Source organism: Cornus florida, unplaced genomic scaffold, assembly GCF_030987335.1.
Source record: "Cornus florida cultivar Cherokee Brave unplaced genomic scaffold, ASM3098733v1 CherokeeBrave_3.0.0_Hap2_Chr05, whole genome shotgun sequence".
NCBI lineage: Eukaryota > Viridiplantae > Streptophyta > Magnoliopsida > Cornales > Cornaceae > Cornus > Cornus florida.
The window spans coordinates 60700892-60715025 of NW_026775575.1; the positions used below are offsets into that span (position 1 = coordinate 60700892).

At 32.7% G+C, this 14134-nt stretch overlaps 1 protein-coding gene and 2 non-coding genes across 4 annotated transcripts; all 3 read left to right on the forward strand.

The window, feature by feature from the left end:
• The first annotated feature begins 1228 nt into the window (after window positions 1–1228).
• On the forward strand, window positions 1229–10700 carry LOC132306610 (adenylylsulfatase HINT3). Of its 2 annotated transcripts, none has more exons than XM_059804072.1 (7): window positions 1229–1620; window positions 2602–2657; window positions 6474–6531; window positions 7644–7710; window positions 9933–9998; window positions 10124–10177; window positions 10269–10321. In XM_059804072.1, the coding sequence occupies exons 1-6, from the start codon at window positions 1417–1419 to the stop codon at window positions 10174–10176; spliced, it is 504 nt and encodes a 167-aa protein (XP_059660055.1). In that variant the 5' UTR covers window positions 1229–1416; the 3' UTR covers window position 10177; window positions 10269–10321. The 2 variants fall into 2 exon arrangements, with proteins under 2 accessions (XP_059660055.1, XP_059660054.1); XM_059804071.1 differs by having other exon boundaries at window positions 1233–1620; window positions 9933–9988; window positions 10269–10700.
• On the forward strand, window positions 7166–7260 carry LOC132310943 (small nucleolar RNA snoR69Y). Its single transcript, XR_009482774.1, has one exon. It is a non-coding gene; the product is annotated as a small nucleolar RNA snoR69Y (small nucleolar RNA).
• Window positions 7314–7398, forward strand: LOC132310951 (small nucleolar RNA snoR53Y). Its single transcript, XR_009482779.1, has one exon. It is a non-coding gene; the product is annotated as a small nucleolar RNA snoR53Y (small nucleolar RNA).
• Window positions 10701–14134: the final 3434 nt, after the last annotated feature.

Below are 14134 nucleotides of genomic sequence, written 5' to 3' on the forward strand. Positions count from 1 at the left end.
TATATAATCAGGGCTTAGAATCTAAGTCCAGCCCATTCATGCAGTCTGTTAAAATCATGTGTAGATCTCTTTATGTTGGGCTGACCAGCCCACTTGACTATCTATACCTTTGTAAGTACTTTAAGAAGCTTTTTGGTGTTGTTTGACTATCCTAGACTCTTTTAATGGTGCTGCATTTTGTCAACATATGAATTTTATTTTATTTTAACACATTTACTTCTCTTTTTTAACACTTTAGTTATATCTTTTAACACATTAAATTTGGCCAGATAATTTTAACATGTTGAAAGTAAATTTATTTGGGTTGAAAAACTCCAAGTATGGTGTTGTGTATGACAGAGCATCCAGACTCGCTGAATTTACCTTAATTTGACTTTATGAAATCGAATATAACTTCACACATTTTTTTTTTTTTTTTTAATAATTACTTGATAATTTAATTGAATTCATGATATTTTTTTAACAAAAAATGTTTGGAGAAAATTTGATGTATGTATTTATTTATTTATTTGTTGACTATAGTTGTTACCCATATATTGTCACCGTGTGTATGCATTCTCCATTCCAAATGCGTTAAGCAATTATAAAAAAAATTCCTTTCAAAATATTCAAACTCTAAGCTCGAAACTGAATATGTGAAGACTAGGGTTGCAAATGAACCAAGTTATTGGCAAATAACTCAGGTTTGCCTCATACTTATTTGTTAAGGAAATGAGCTGAGCTTGATCTTGAGATTAATTTCTAAACTCTTAATAAACGAGTTGATTTTGAAAATATTGAGCTCGACTCATCTAGACTTACAAATATAAAATTAAGTAGACTCGTATTAATATAAACTTGTATATTAATATAAACTTGTATAAATTCATGAACACATTCATAAATATAGGTATGTGTAAACTCATACATAATTTTATGAACGTACAAAAATAATACTAAATATGAGTTCAAATAAAGTTGGACGGCTCTACGGGACGGACTTTTTCAAAATAATACCGACAAGAGTTTGAGCTGAACTTTTTTACTCGACTCCATCGGCTGATTTGTGGCCCTAACCCGCAAACCACTTTAGCTTGTACGAGAAGGATGTATAATCGCATTAAATTGTACCATACATTCATGGTACATAATTGAGATGGTAGCATAAAATTGTGTGATGTCAGTGGATAAAGTGGGGTCGTATGAATGTACAGATGTGATAATGTATTCATAAATAGCAGACACGTTTTGGATTTGGATACAAAATGAACCTGTGGATAAACCATCACCAACCACCAACTGTTTGTTAATAATACACACACATCACACACTCCCAAAACCTCCAAACCTTTGAAGCATATCCAAATTCATATTCATATTCATATGAGCTACACTGAACCCATGATTTCAATCCAAGATAATGCCTATTTCTTGTAGATGGAGGCTCGACGTCGTCTCGCCATTCTCTGTTCTCACATTCGCCCAATAACCGATTTGGGTAATTCGGAAAATCCGAAACCCAAACGTTTCCCTTGCGTTTCGGCTTCGAATTGTGCTTCGATTTCGGATGGTGAGAATGGAAATCCGGAAAATAATTGCATTTTTTGCAAGATTATTCGAGGCGAATCTCCTGCTTTGAAGGTATAAACTGACTCTTTTTTTATTTTTTATTTTATGTAGAATTTCGTTTTGTTCTCTTTTTGGGGATTATTGTGTTCTGGGTTTCGTGATGCTGATGTTTCTGATCTTCGTAAACAAGGTGGTTTAACAATCTGGGTTCATCTTATTTTTGGGGTTTTCCTAATTTTAGTGGTGGATTTATTATTTTTTTATGATTTTGTTTTTTCATTCGTTAGTCTCAGATATTGCTACTACAATTCTCTGCCTTATTAGTTTATCTGCTATTGGTTTTTTGGTGCATTAATAGTCATTGCTATCTTAAATTCTTAATGCAATGTCTTTGGACATGCATGTAAATTTTGGGACTCTAAGTATTTGTTTTTAGGATGTGATGATGGCTAATAGTACTTCAAGGAATTACATAAGATAGGGGGAAAGGGATTTTAGGTCAAAGAGTGTGAACAATGTAGCCCTTGTGCTGAAGCAGCTTTGGTGGACTGGTGTTCTCTCATGCAATCTCTTTCTTTTGATGTAACAACTTATGGCGAAATCCCAAGTCTGGAGACTTAGTAGGCGAGGTTTTAGTTGTGATAAGAAAAGAGTGGTTGTACTGCAATGGGATCAGGATTTGCAGGTGTTGTGGGAGAGTGTTTGGGTGGGTTTTACCGGGTTGCGTGGGGTAGGGAATGCATTCTATCTGATCTATCTTGTAATCTTCAAGTTGATAGAGGATTCAGCCTCTTGCTGCAACACCTTGAGATGTAGCTCCTGAGTGGCTGAACTGCCTGTATTCTGATATTTTGATTATTGTAGTTTATTCGTTTCAAGAGGATATTTTGTTTTGGTTCTCTAACTCTTATTTTCAGCTCATGGTTATGGCTGGGTCTTTTTACTAGGTTTCAAATATTTCCAATACATGCAGTTTTCCTTTTATGCAGTCTTTAAGTACTAAAATTTCCCAGGTGCACTTAACAAAGTAAATTTGATTCGATTTGATTACAGCTTTATGAAGATGACATTTGCCTCTGCATTTTGGATACGCATCCTCTGAGTCATGGGTAAGGTATCATCTGTTTAAGATGCAATATGAAGTTAGTGTATCCCTTTATGTACCTTTGTTCCACTTTAATGTGAGAATCCATCACTTTCAGGTTGTACTTAGGGTTATACTGCTGTCAAAATGTTGATCCATGATCTATGTTGCTTGTATAATTTCCATGGTTCATAATTTTGTAAAATTTGAGAACTTAAGCAATACACGTGTTTACTTCAGTCATGGTAATTTATTCAATCAGTTCCATAGAGTGGACGAGATGAACGCCTTTATCTCTCCAGGCATTGAGGCCTTAGGCACTGATTTAAGTAAACTTATATACTTGAGAAGTGAGATTGTTTTTTGATGCAAGTGATTTTGTATGAGTACTTTTTTTAAGGACTTTGTGGTTTGTAGTAAGTAATCATTTGTATGACAATTCAATTTGCATTAATATTACTTGATTAGATTTAAGAAAGCATTATAACAGCTACTTTTAGTTGATTACTTACTTCCTATTTGGTTATTTATGATTGCACCTTGCTTGCTAGATATTAGGAATGGTTTGTAGTTTTTTTTCGAAACATTTATTGTAGAAGTATTTTCTATGATAAAGAAAATAGACATAGTGGTACCTACCGAAAAAGGAAAAGAAAAAGACAGTGGTTGTCTAACAGGATACCATGCATGATAAAATATTGCCTGGCGAGTCACATATTGCACATTTACACTTCTTCTATTATTTTAGAAAGAGGAAAGTTGTCAAGGGACTGCCCTCATCGTAAGCCCATTCTTGCAGCCGTTGAATTGAGACTTGGCTTGGGAGTCTCTCAAATCAACTATTGCAAAGCAGAATTCATGGTGAGAGTGCTCCCTTGACAGTGTGTTTTTTATTTATTATTTATTTTATTTTATTTTATTTTATTAAGAAATTTTGATTTATGCTTTATCAACTTATCTCCTTTCGTGGTTCAAACATTAAAAATTGGCGAAGTTCACTACTTCCGAAATCTGAAGAAGTTCTCATAAAAGGGCCAAGCAACAGAAATAATGGGTAGGGTACATGGTGGTTGTACTCTAAAGGGATTTGGTGTTACTTATATTTTACAAGAGATGCATACTTATAAATCTGATGATATTCGAACTCGTTAAAATTGGTCATCTATGCTATATTGAAAGGGAAGAACCCCTCTTGGTATCATATGTCATCAAATTTCACTTTTTAAATTACTTTCAATTTCTTTGATTTTTTAAGATGCCCTATCATCTACAAAAACTGCCTTTTGGGTAACTAGGTATTTTAGTATTCTCTTCTAGAACTCGCATCATTTACAATCGTTTCTCCCACCAATTTAGATGAGATCAGTTACAAGTCATAATATCCATCACAATGTTTCGATATTTGAATAAATAGGTAAAAACATCATTAACACACTGAGAAATAATGAAAACATTAGTGATTACGAATATAGTGTTTTTATGTTAAAAACATGTTTACTTACCTTTAAACTACAAGAAATAATAACTAAAGTCTTGACGATGGATTACCTAATGGATTTGGATGAGTGGTCGTTCAGACTTTGGTCATGTTTTCTTGACCTTCTAAATGAGTTTGTAGAAATTTTCATTTCTTTTTGAGACACCGACAAATATTTTTATTAAACGAATGAAGAAAATAATTCCTTTTTTCTTGGAAAAATTACAAAGGAGTCCTACTTTTCCTTCTATTAGAACATCAAGTCCTATTAATGAAAAACCTACTAATATTTTTATTCATAGATGGGACTTGATGGTTTTATAGAAGGAAAAGTAGGGCTCCTTTGTACTTTTCGCTTAATCTTTCCTTTTTACCAAACAAGTTCTTCACTTTGAAGAAATGTTCTGTGGGTTTGACTTCAAGTTACACGTGACCGGATCTTGGCAATTCATATTGTTGATAGCCTCAACTGAGTGGAGGTATAGTACAGCCGTATGGGTGAATTTTAACTTCACATTACAGATTTACTATAGCCACCAATATATAACTTGTCTTAATCATGGGTGAACATTTGACTCCAATTTGTTGTGCAAATGAACGTCAATTTGTAATTGCTTGAAACTAGGAAAAAAAAAATGTAATTGCTTGAAGCTGTTTCGCATTTACTATGCTATATGTTTTCTTATATGAATCACGATAAAGAAATAGGGTTGGTCAGTATTCTATATAGTACGTTTAGCAACTCATACTAAAACGTAAGTTTTAATAGCACACATATAGTTCCTTGTCTTCCTTAAAAGAATGATAGAAAAGTAACAAATGAATAAAAAATGCTTCTTTGATTTCATCTGTCCATGTCCAATCTATAATTTTTTTGACGTTGGCTGAAGATTTTCACACTCAAGTCAACTTAATTCCGCAAAGCTTTGCACCAACCATTTGTTGTTGGCTAGATGAATCCTGTTTTCCATTCCAACTCTATGTAGGTCCATAAAGTCAATAAAACCACATGCTATTATATCTTTCTTTATTTTTGGTGGGTGGTTTTTGTGTTTGGTGGTGTGTTTGGTAGGAGCGGAATAGAAGATCTTTCGACGGGGAGGAATCTTCCATTGGGACTTTGAAATTTCTCATCGTTAGTTCTCTTTTTAGTTGGGTCATGGGGAGAAATTGTAAATCTATAGAGGAGATTGTTGATTTTTTGGGTTCCTTGGGTCCGTAGGATCCTTTCTTTGGCTTTGGCCTTTTACTGTGCCTGGGATGCGTTCCCCTTTTGAAAGCTTTCTAATATACTCTTATATATATATATATATATATATATATATATATTTATATATATAAATCATATATTTCTTTATTATTTCAACCCATATTAGTTTGGGCTTTCCCTTCTCCAGACATTACCCTCAAATGCGGACCATGCCTCTCTGAAACACTGTTATAGTTTTTAGTCTTCACTGTATGGCGAAACAATTTTAATCTATTTGATCTCCAATTGGTGCTACTCAACTGGCTCACGAATGTGTTTTATTTTTAAATTTGTCCTTTCTTGTTTCACTAGACATTAATCTCAACATTGGCATTCTTGCCATACTGATTTTGTGATATACTGTTTCTTAGTTGTTGGACATTCCATCTCGTAAAGTTTGCTGGTCTTATAGCTGTTTTATATAATATACTTTTCAATTAGAGATATACTATGACACAAAATGCAAGATGTACTCCTCCATTTTACTTATCTTACATTGCTTTCTTGATTAATATGGTTTCCATTTTTTCTCTCTCTGTGAACAATCAAGTTTAATTGTGGAGAATGGGAGTTTTTGCATGATTCCCATGATTCGAGTCATTCTGGGAATTCAAAAGCTTATTAAATAGAATAAGATGTAAATTGACTGAAACCAACAAAAATAGCAGAAAGAGCAATATAGTGAAATTGAAAGCTTCACTAATGGCTCAAAGGAATGTATGATGATTTGACAGGTCTTAAGAGCCATGGGTTATATAAACAGAGCTTCCCAAATAATGTTTTTGAAGCATTGGAGCATTGAAGTAAAATACTTGTGTTCTGTGCTAAGTATTAGTTTCTTATTGAAGTATAAACATTTTTTTTTTTTGATAAGTAAAAAAAATTATGATTTCCGTACTTAAAACTGATGAAGTGGCAGATCATCGTGATTATATCATGTCATTGTTTTTGTAGAGTAAATGAATTTTAAGAGTATTGCATAGAGAGAGTCCAGGGGCTTAAGTAGAGATATCATCTTTGCATATGTATCGTTATAAGTGATTTTTAATTTTTTACAAATGTTTGTATTTTTCAATTCATTTATGGTCCATTATTATTTTTTCCTTGTTTTGCAGACACTCTCTCATCATCCCAAAGTCTCATTTTTCTTCCCTGCGAGCAACTCCTCCTCTTGTGAGTTACTTTCACCACAAACAGTCAATTTGCATTTTCTAGCACAAGTGGCATAACTTTTGATGGACTGTCTGGACATCGAATTATTTTTCAACTAATTGTATTGTTCTATGTAGGATGGATAGTTCATTTAGTGCTTTCCAATATGTGGCTTTTGAAAAGGCTCAAGTATATATTTGAGTTTGAGCCCATCATAGCCGCTTTATAACTCAGAATTACACAAATATTGGGCCAACCTTCGTAGTTCATGAATCCACAAAACATTTTAGCTATAAAAGTTTATTGTAGTAAACCCTAAGAGCCCTCTATAACATATATAAGGCTGATTAATTTAGAAGAAAATAACCGTATCTTCAGTATGCAGGATCTTTTTGAATCCATTGGTTGTAAAAAGTATAAAATTTGTAGTTTTACACCAGCTACAAATGGATACATTATACATACACATATATTACTCTTCTGTGTAGGTAAAGCTGATTAATTTAGTAGAGAATAACCATATCTTCATCATGCAGGATCTCTCTGAATCATATGGCTATAAAACGGTGTAAAATTTGTTGTTTTACACCAGCTAGAAGTGGATACCTCATATATATACATACACACACGTGTAAATATATATGTTTATATAATGCCATGGTGCAATGATGGTAAATGTTAATCCCAGCTCTATGAGACCTCCAGTTAAAAGGTCTGGGAATAGATTGTAACATCTATCTGAGCTTATAAGTTTTCAAATTATTTTATTTGTTTTTAATAAATTTTAATTCATGAAGTTGTTTGTTACCTGTGACATTTTCTGTCCGACCATCCTAATTTTGATCATTCAATTATTGGAACCTTCTATTTTGATTTTCTGAGTTAACACATTGTTATAAACATCTTAATACAAAATGAAAATAATAGTAATAATAATAATAATGTATGCAGAACATGTGTTCTTTTTGTTAATGTACTTATTGTTCACTGTTATTAATGCTCAAGGAGTGAAGTTTGCATGTCGGGAGAGCCTTTAAGAATAGCTAGCAATTCAATTTTCTTGTCTTGGAGTCTGATGATCCATGAAAGTATGTAATTTCTGGTATATCTAATTTATAGAGTTTATTATGCAGGTGGTAGGGGCTATGTGTTCGAAAGTACCCTTTATTAGCAATGCAGTTATGAAAGCTACTGGTAGTGGTATGTGTTCATGGTTCACAGTTATTTTGGGATTAGTATACATTCTTTAGTAGCTTGCTTTATGCTTCTTTTTAGATGAATAAATTGTATGTCTGTTAAGGGAGGGGGTGAAACGTATTTGATATCTTCTTGATTGCTTTGATATGACATGGTTTGTTTGCCATTGGTTTCTTATGGTATTTCATTGCCATGGAAATGGTGTTTGATTAGGATGTTGGTTTGGTATTGGGTTGGGTTGGAATTGGATTTGACATGGAGCATGATGACAGGGAAAGTTGACAATTTTGGAGTGTGACGGGGACTTTAGAAATAATCATATTTTGTTTATAGTCTAAGTTTCAAAGTCAAACTGTTAGGTGTAGTTCTACTTATAGTTTCTAGGTAAATTTTGAAACATCGGCTAATCAATTGTGTCCTGTGGCATTGGAAATAATATTCTATATGTTGTCACATTTAAATTTACTGGATTTGGGTCATTGTGATGATCCATGAGCCTCATTTGGGTCTAGTTATATGTGGTTTTTAGTCTTTCTGCAATAATCTTAATAGGTTGGTGCTTGAAGTTTCTAAATTGATCTGCTACCTGGTTTAACTATCATTCTTTTCAACCATAAATCCTTCCTGGTAAAGCCTAGTCCTTCCACTGTCCAAAGCTTTAACCTTGTCAAACCCAACCCACTAAAAGAAACCAGATTTTGGACAGTGTGTTGGAACAACCGCTTTACCAGCTTAATTTGCTTCCATTTCTAGTCTACCAAGCCTCCCCTAACCCTTTCCCTTCCTTTTGGCCTTATGTTTAACATCCAAAATTAGTAATTAATTGAAGTCTATAATTTCCAGCAACCAAATTCTTGAAATTCCAGCAAACAAAAAGGGGATGAGAGGTCAGAAGAAGAGATTAGGGTAGAAGGAGGTGAGAAGACTGAAGAAGGGGGTGAATGACAAATTGAAAATATAGGTCAGAGAGACTGAGGGATTGAGAAGAGCAAGAACAAAGAGGGAGATGAAGATACAGCATCCAGGATGAGTTTTCAAACTCACGATAATATTCCAATAATCAAGCTGAATTGTATAGTTACATAGAATCCTTTATATAGGAAAAACATAAACAATCTCTAAGAAACCTTAAAATAGTAAAATCTAAAATCTTTCTAAATATAGAACATTAAAAAGTAATCCTAATGAAATTAAATCCTTGATTTCATCAACCTATGCCCTTCTCCAAGATTAATGGTGATAAGAAGACATGCATGGAAAAGAGAAGTTTAGGGCAAGCAAGCTACTCATATGGATAAGCAAGCTTGCCAATAAATGATATTGCAACTCAATATCAGATTCTCCCTCTGCAATGGTGAATCAATTTTTGGTGATTCAAATCAGAGTTGCTCAATGTTCTCAACTGGTTTTTTTCTTTGGCAAGAAACTCACACACCCATTTGTTCTTACGTGGACTTGAACCCTCACCTTCTACTTTAAAAGGTAAATGAGATACCATTAATTTACAGAATACCACCAATACAATAAATTCCAATTTTGTCATGTAAATAATATCCACCTCTGATATTACGCATATCAATCTTGAAGCCACATCTATACTCAAAAAGTCATGATGCGTACAAATATTTCCTTATTACATTTATATATTATTTTATTTTTATCTGTATTGATTTATATTATTTCATTCCTATGCTGTTGTAAAACAATGTTACGTGATTCCTGCATGGATGGAATGTGGAATTATCAACTTGAACACACTTGGAAGTCTAAAAACCATGTGATGTGGGGTGGCTGGATATAGGTGTCTAAAATCGACATTAACCTTCTGTTTCGGGAACCAACTCACATTCTCATTCCTGACAAAAAGCAATTTTGTTTGACACTCTTGAAAGTCTGACTTGAAATTTTAGCTAAGAAGCAATACACATTACACACACACACACATATTAGAGGAAAAATTTCTGCCAAAGAAAAAAAAAAGTAGGGGGAAAAAGAGAGAAGAATTTTATGACTAAAATGCATCTTATGTATAGGCTATAGCTGATGGGTTGTACTGAATGTTTGGTTTCTCTTGTCCATGTGCATCTTTCAAGGAAAATAACATTTTAACGGTCTATGGCATCTTAATTTGTATTTTGTTCATAAGGTGCAGTGTTGAACACATTAGCCAGGTGATTCTTTACACCTTTCATAAACTTTGATATACATAAAATTTGAATGTGCAGATTCATTCAACTTGTTGGTTAACAATGGTGCAGCTGCAGGCCAAGTGATTTTTCATGTATGGTTCTGTAAGATTTTAATATTTTGAATTCCACTGGGTTGTAAATTTCAATTGTTTGGGAACAAATATCTTCCCATTCTTAGCAGGTCATTTTTACCTTTCTCTGATTCTCTTATTACTTTCTGTGTTCAGACACACATCCACATAATTCCTCGCAAAGCACGGGATTGCTTATGGGCTTCTGAGGTATGCACTTGTTACTTTAATTTTTCTCTATTAATTACATGTTAACCAAACAAATTCCTGGGAGGTAAATATAAAAGTTGAAATCCCACAGAGTTTGCTGAGGCGGCCCCTAAAGTTAGACCAGGAAACTTCCCAACTTGCAGATCGCATTCGAGAAAAGTTGTTATACTCAGAAGACTCTGTAGATAGCAAGGGTCAGGGATCTAGCCTCATAGGAAACTAGTGGAATAATCGATCCCCGTTTGTATAATATGTACACTACAGTAGTGTATACCATAAAATCATAAATGTTCATTCTTTTAGGGAAAATGTTGTTGGACTTTCAGAAAAAGAGTTGTTATATATACTATGAAAAGAGTATGGTTCCATGTTCAGGAAATCTCTTTGGTGGTTTTAAATTGGAGAGTGAGAACGAGAGAGTTTTTAGAAATCAGATCTTTTGCATCACATTGTTGTCAGCGACTCAGCATCGAATGATTATTATTTTGAAATTCAAATCTTTTCCTATTTACGTATAAGCTTAGATTATCGGTGTTCGCACATTTCATGTTCTTGATTGTAACTATTGTTATCGCTAGGGTGGTGTTCTTGATGAAATCTTCCTCTTTTTTCTCTGTTCACGGGTTTTGAAAGGTCCATCGATGGTTGCCGGTGATTTTACTCAGTTTCATGTGTGTAAGAAAAACTTGGTGTCTGATCTACTTGAATTTTTTATAAATGGAAAAGACGAAATTAGCTCCCGGAAGTGGAGTTTGAGATTTATAATGATGGTGGAGTTTTAGGTGTAATTCTGAAGGGCAATTATGTCATTTCATTTTAATATTGGTAAATTTGATACTAAAATACTTTAACCAACATTGTTACCAAACAAATTTTAAAATGTTTTAAATATGAAAAACACGAAAAACACTTTATAAAAAATATCATCAAACACATTACATGTTTTTTACTGACAAGTTCGATTGTTAAAAGCGCTTTCATGATTTTAACAGCAATCCTAACCAGGCACGTAATATGATTGAAGCTCAAATAGACATATATATATATATATGTATGTATGTACAATGTTAATTCCTTTTTTTGTCCCAAATATTTACCAGTCCTTTTTTATTTTGTTAGTGCAACAGCAGAACTTTAAAATAAAAGGAGCATAGCACGACTGCATATATATATATATTTACCAGTCTCCTTAACTTGGAGTTTGAGAGTTAAGACTCAAAATTACCAAGGCATAGTTAGACGGGTGTGTATCCCGAGGACTTTATAAGAAAGAAATTCTCAAAAGGAAAAAAAGAAAAAAAAGAAAAAAATCGAAAGCCCTAGAATAGTTAAGAGATGATCACACCAGAAACTGGAATATGAGGAATGAGATAGTGAGAGAGATTCAGATTCCAATTTTCAACTCTACAAGTGTATGGGCAACATTGTCAACCTCACCAACAAAATGATACAACCAAGTTCAGGAAATGCTAAACTGTGTCCTAATTGCATCACTCTCTTGCCAAAACTAATGCCACCTAGTTAATTGATAAATAAATAAATATATCCAAAATTAATTTAGGGTTCAAAGTATTACTGTTTTTAAATGAAATACGGAGTATATAACTGCGACTGGGGCAGCCAACTACCAATGTGACAAAGGTTAAAATAATATATATATATATATATATTTCCTTTTTTTAAAGCATAGTGCGGTTCGGACTAGATTCCCACTTAGATCCTGTCTTGCCAGCAAAATCCATTTATGGAGACGGGGAGTGTCACACTCTCTCCTTCACTTAATCTTTAACTTCCAAAGTTTTATATTTCTTAAGGAGTATTACACTTTATTTTGTTGAGATGAAAGTATGGTAAGTTAGGCCTTGTTTAGTTTACAATTCTTAAAACAAATTTTTTTTTGAAAGTTACAAAACACTAATTTTGTTTTTTTGCTTTTCAAAAATTGTTTTTGGAGAACAATAAAAAGTTGTTTTGGCACCCTCTCATGATCATGAGAACTACTATTGAAAACACGGAAAACTCTTTTTTCATTAAAAAGGTTGGAGCCCATCTCTGGTTTATAATGTTTGCTTTTATCTCTTTTCTTACACAACATAAAGTTGATTTAAAAATAATAGCTTTAAAGCGACTTTAAATATTAAAAAATATTAATAGTCATGAATCTTGAAACTAAAGTACCACTAAGGCATAAAGGTCTTACTCAACTGAGCATATATATATATATATATATATATATATATATATATACGGGACGGGTTTTGAGCGAGTTTTCCTAAATCCCGGCCCGCTCTTTTTAATTTTTGTCAAGTCTATGCCCGCCCCGAGACCCGTGACGGGTTGAATTTTCATGTCCAGCCCTGCCTCGTACCTGTCCCGCTAACAAATTTTTTTCTTTGACTTTTTAGAACTTAAACTCTTACTATTTAAATGTGAAAAACCTGCGAATGACACAATATAAATGAAATTATGTATCCCAACAAAAATAAAAAAATAACATGCACATAACATAATTCAGATAACATAATAAATAATAATACAACCAAATCATAAGAAGTTCTAAACTCCAACTTCCACTCTAACTAAAATAAAAGCAAATTTAATACCAAGTTTACATCCTAAATTAGGATGGTAAGAGATGGGTAACTGGGTAAGCCGATAAAATAAGTTATTAATATTATATATATATATATATAGTCGATCTCTTGCTCCCCATAGAGTAAGAAAAATCTAGACGTTAGATTAAATCTAATGGTCATTTTACAAACCCACTTATGGTCTTTCCTTTTAACACAAAACCACTTTCACGCTATTTTTAATTTCTATAATTAATTTTACCGTTACCACATACTATAACAATAAAAGGTAATTATCAAAATAAAAATAAAAACCTTTGAAAAAAGATTAATTTCCGTAGCCTATGGTCTTTCCTTTTAACACAAAACAACTTTCACGCTATTTTTAGTTTCTATAATTAATTTTACCATTACCACATACTATAACAATAAAAAGGTAATTATCAAAATAAAAATAGAAACCTTTGAAAAAAGATTAATTCCCGTAGCTTTACTTTTATTTGTCGTGGAAGAGTTTATTTAAGTCTTTGAGGATTAAATGTTTTTAAATTTTGTTAAGTTTCATCCCTTTACGAAGAGATTAAAATTTTTGTTTTTGTTTCATTTAGTTTAAGCTTTAACAATTTTGAATAAAGTCAATGTCATGTGATTCCATTATTCAGTTGTATAATATTATTATCCACACGTACACGCACAAGTAACTATAACAATAATACTGTTTTCCATGAGAGCTTTGGTACAGCTGCATCTTTCCCAATGTATTTTCAGGCTTCTCTTTGAAAACCCACATATACATATTCTCCATATCATGCTAAACCATGAAAATATCAAGCTTCAAGTCTAATTTATCATAACCATCAACCCCATTACTCTCCCAATTAAGTGATCTTACTTTTTGATTTCTCATTCAAAGTTGGTTTAAAAAAAAAACCTGAAGAAAAACCAGGCATCCAAAACACTATCAAGCCTCTTAGCAAGGTGCGGGTATTGTTTTTCTTTCAAAAAAATATTTAAATAAAAACAAATTTATTAGTAAAATATACGGGAATTAATTTTTTTCAAAGGTTTCTATTTTTGTTTTGATAATTACCTTTTATTGTTACATAGGTGGTAATCGTAAAATTAATTATACAAACTAAAAATAGGGTGAAAATGGTTTTGTGTTAAAAGGAAAGGCTATAGGTAGGTTTGTAAAATGACCGTTAGATTTAATCTAACGGTCTATATAGAAAGTGTGGATTATTTTTTTTGCTCCATGAGAGCAAGAGATCAGGACTCTATATATATATATATATTAAATATAGTTATATGCTTAGTGGGGCGGGGTCCATAGGATATGTATACTGAACTCTTACTTGTCCGATGACCCGCAACTGGTACAAAA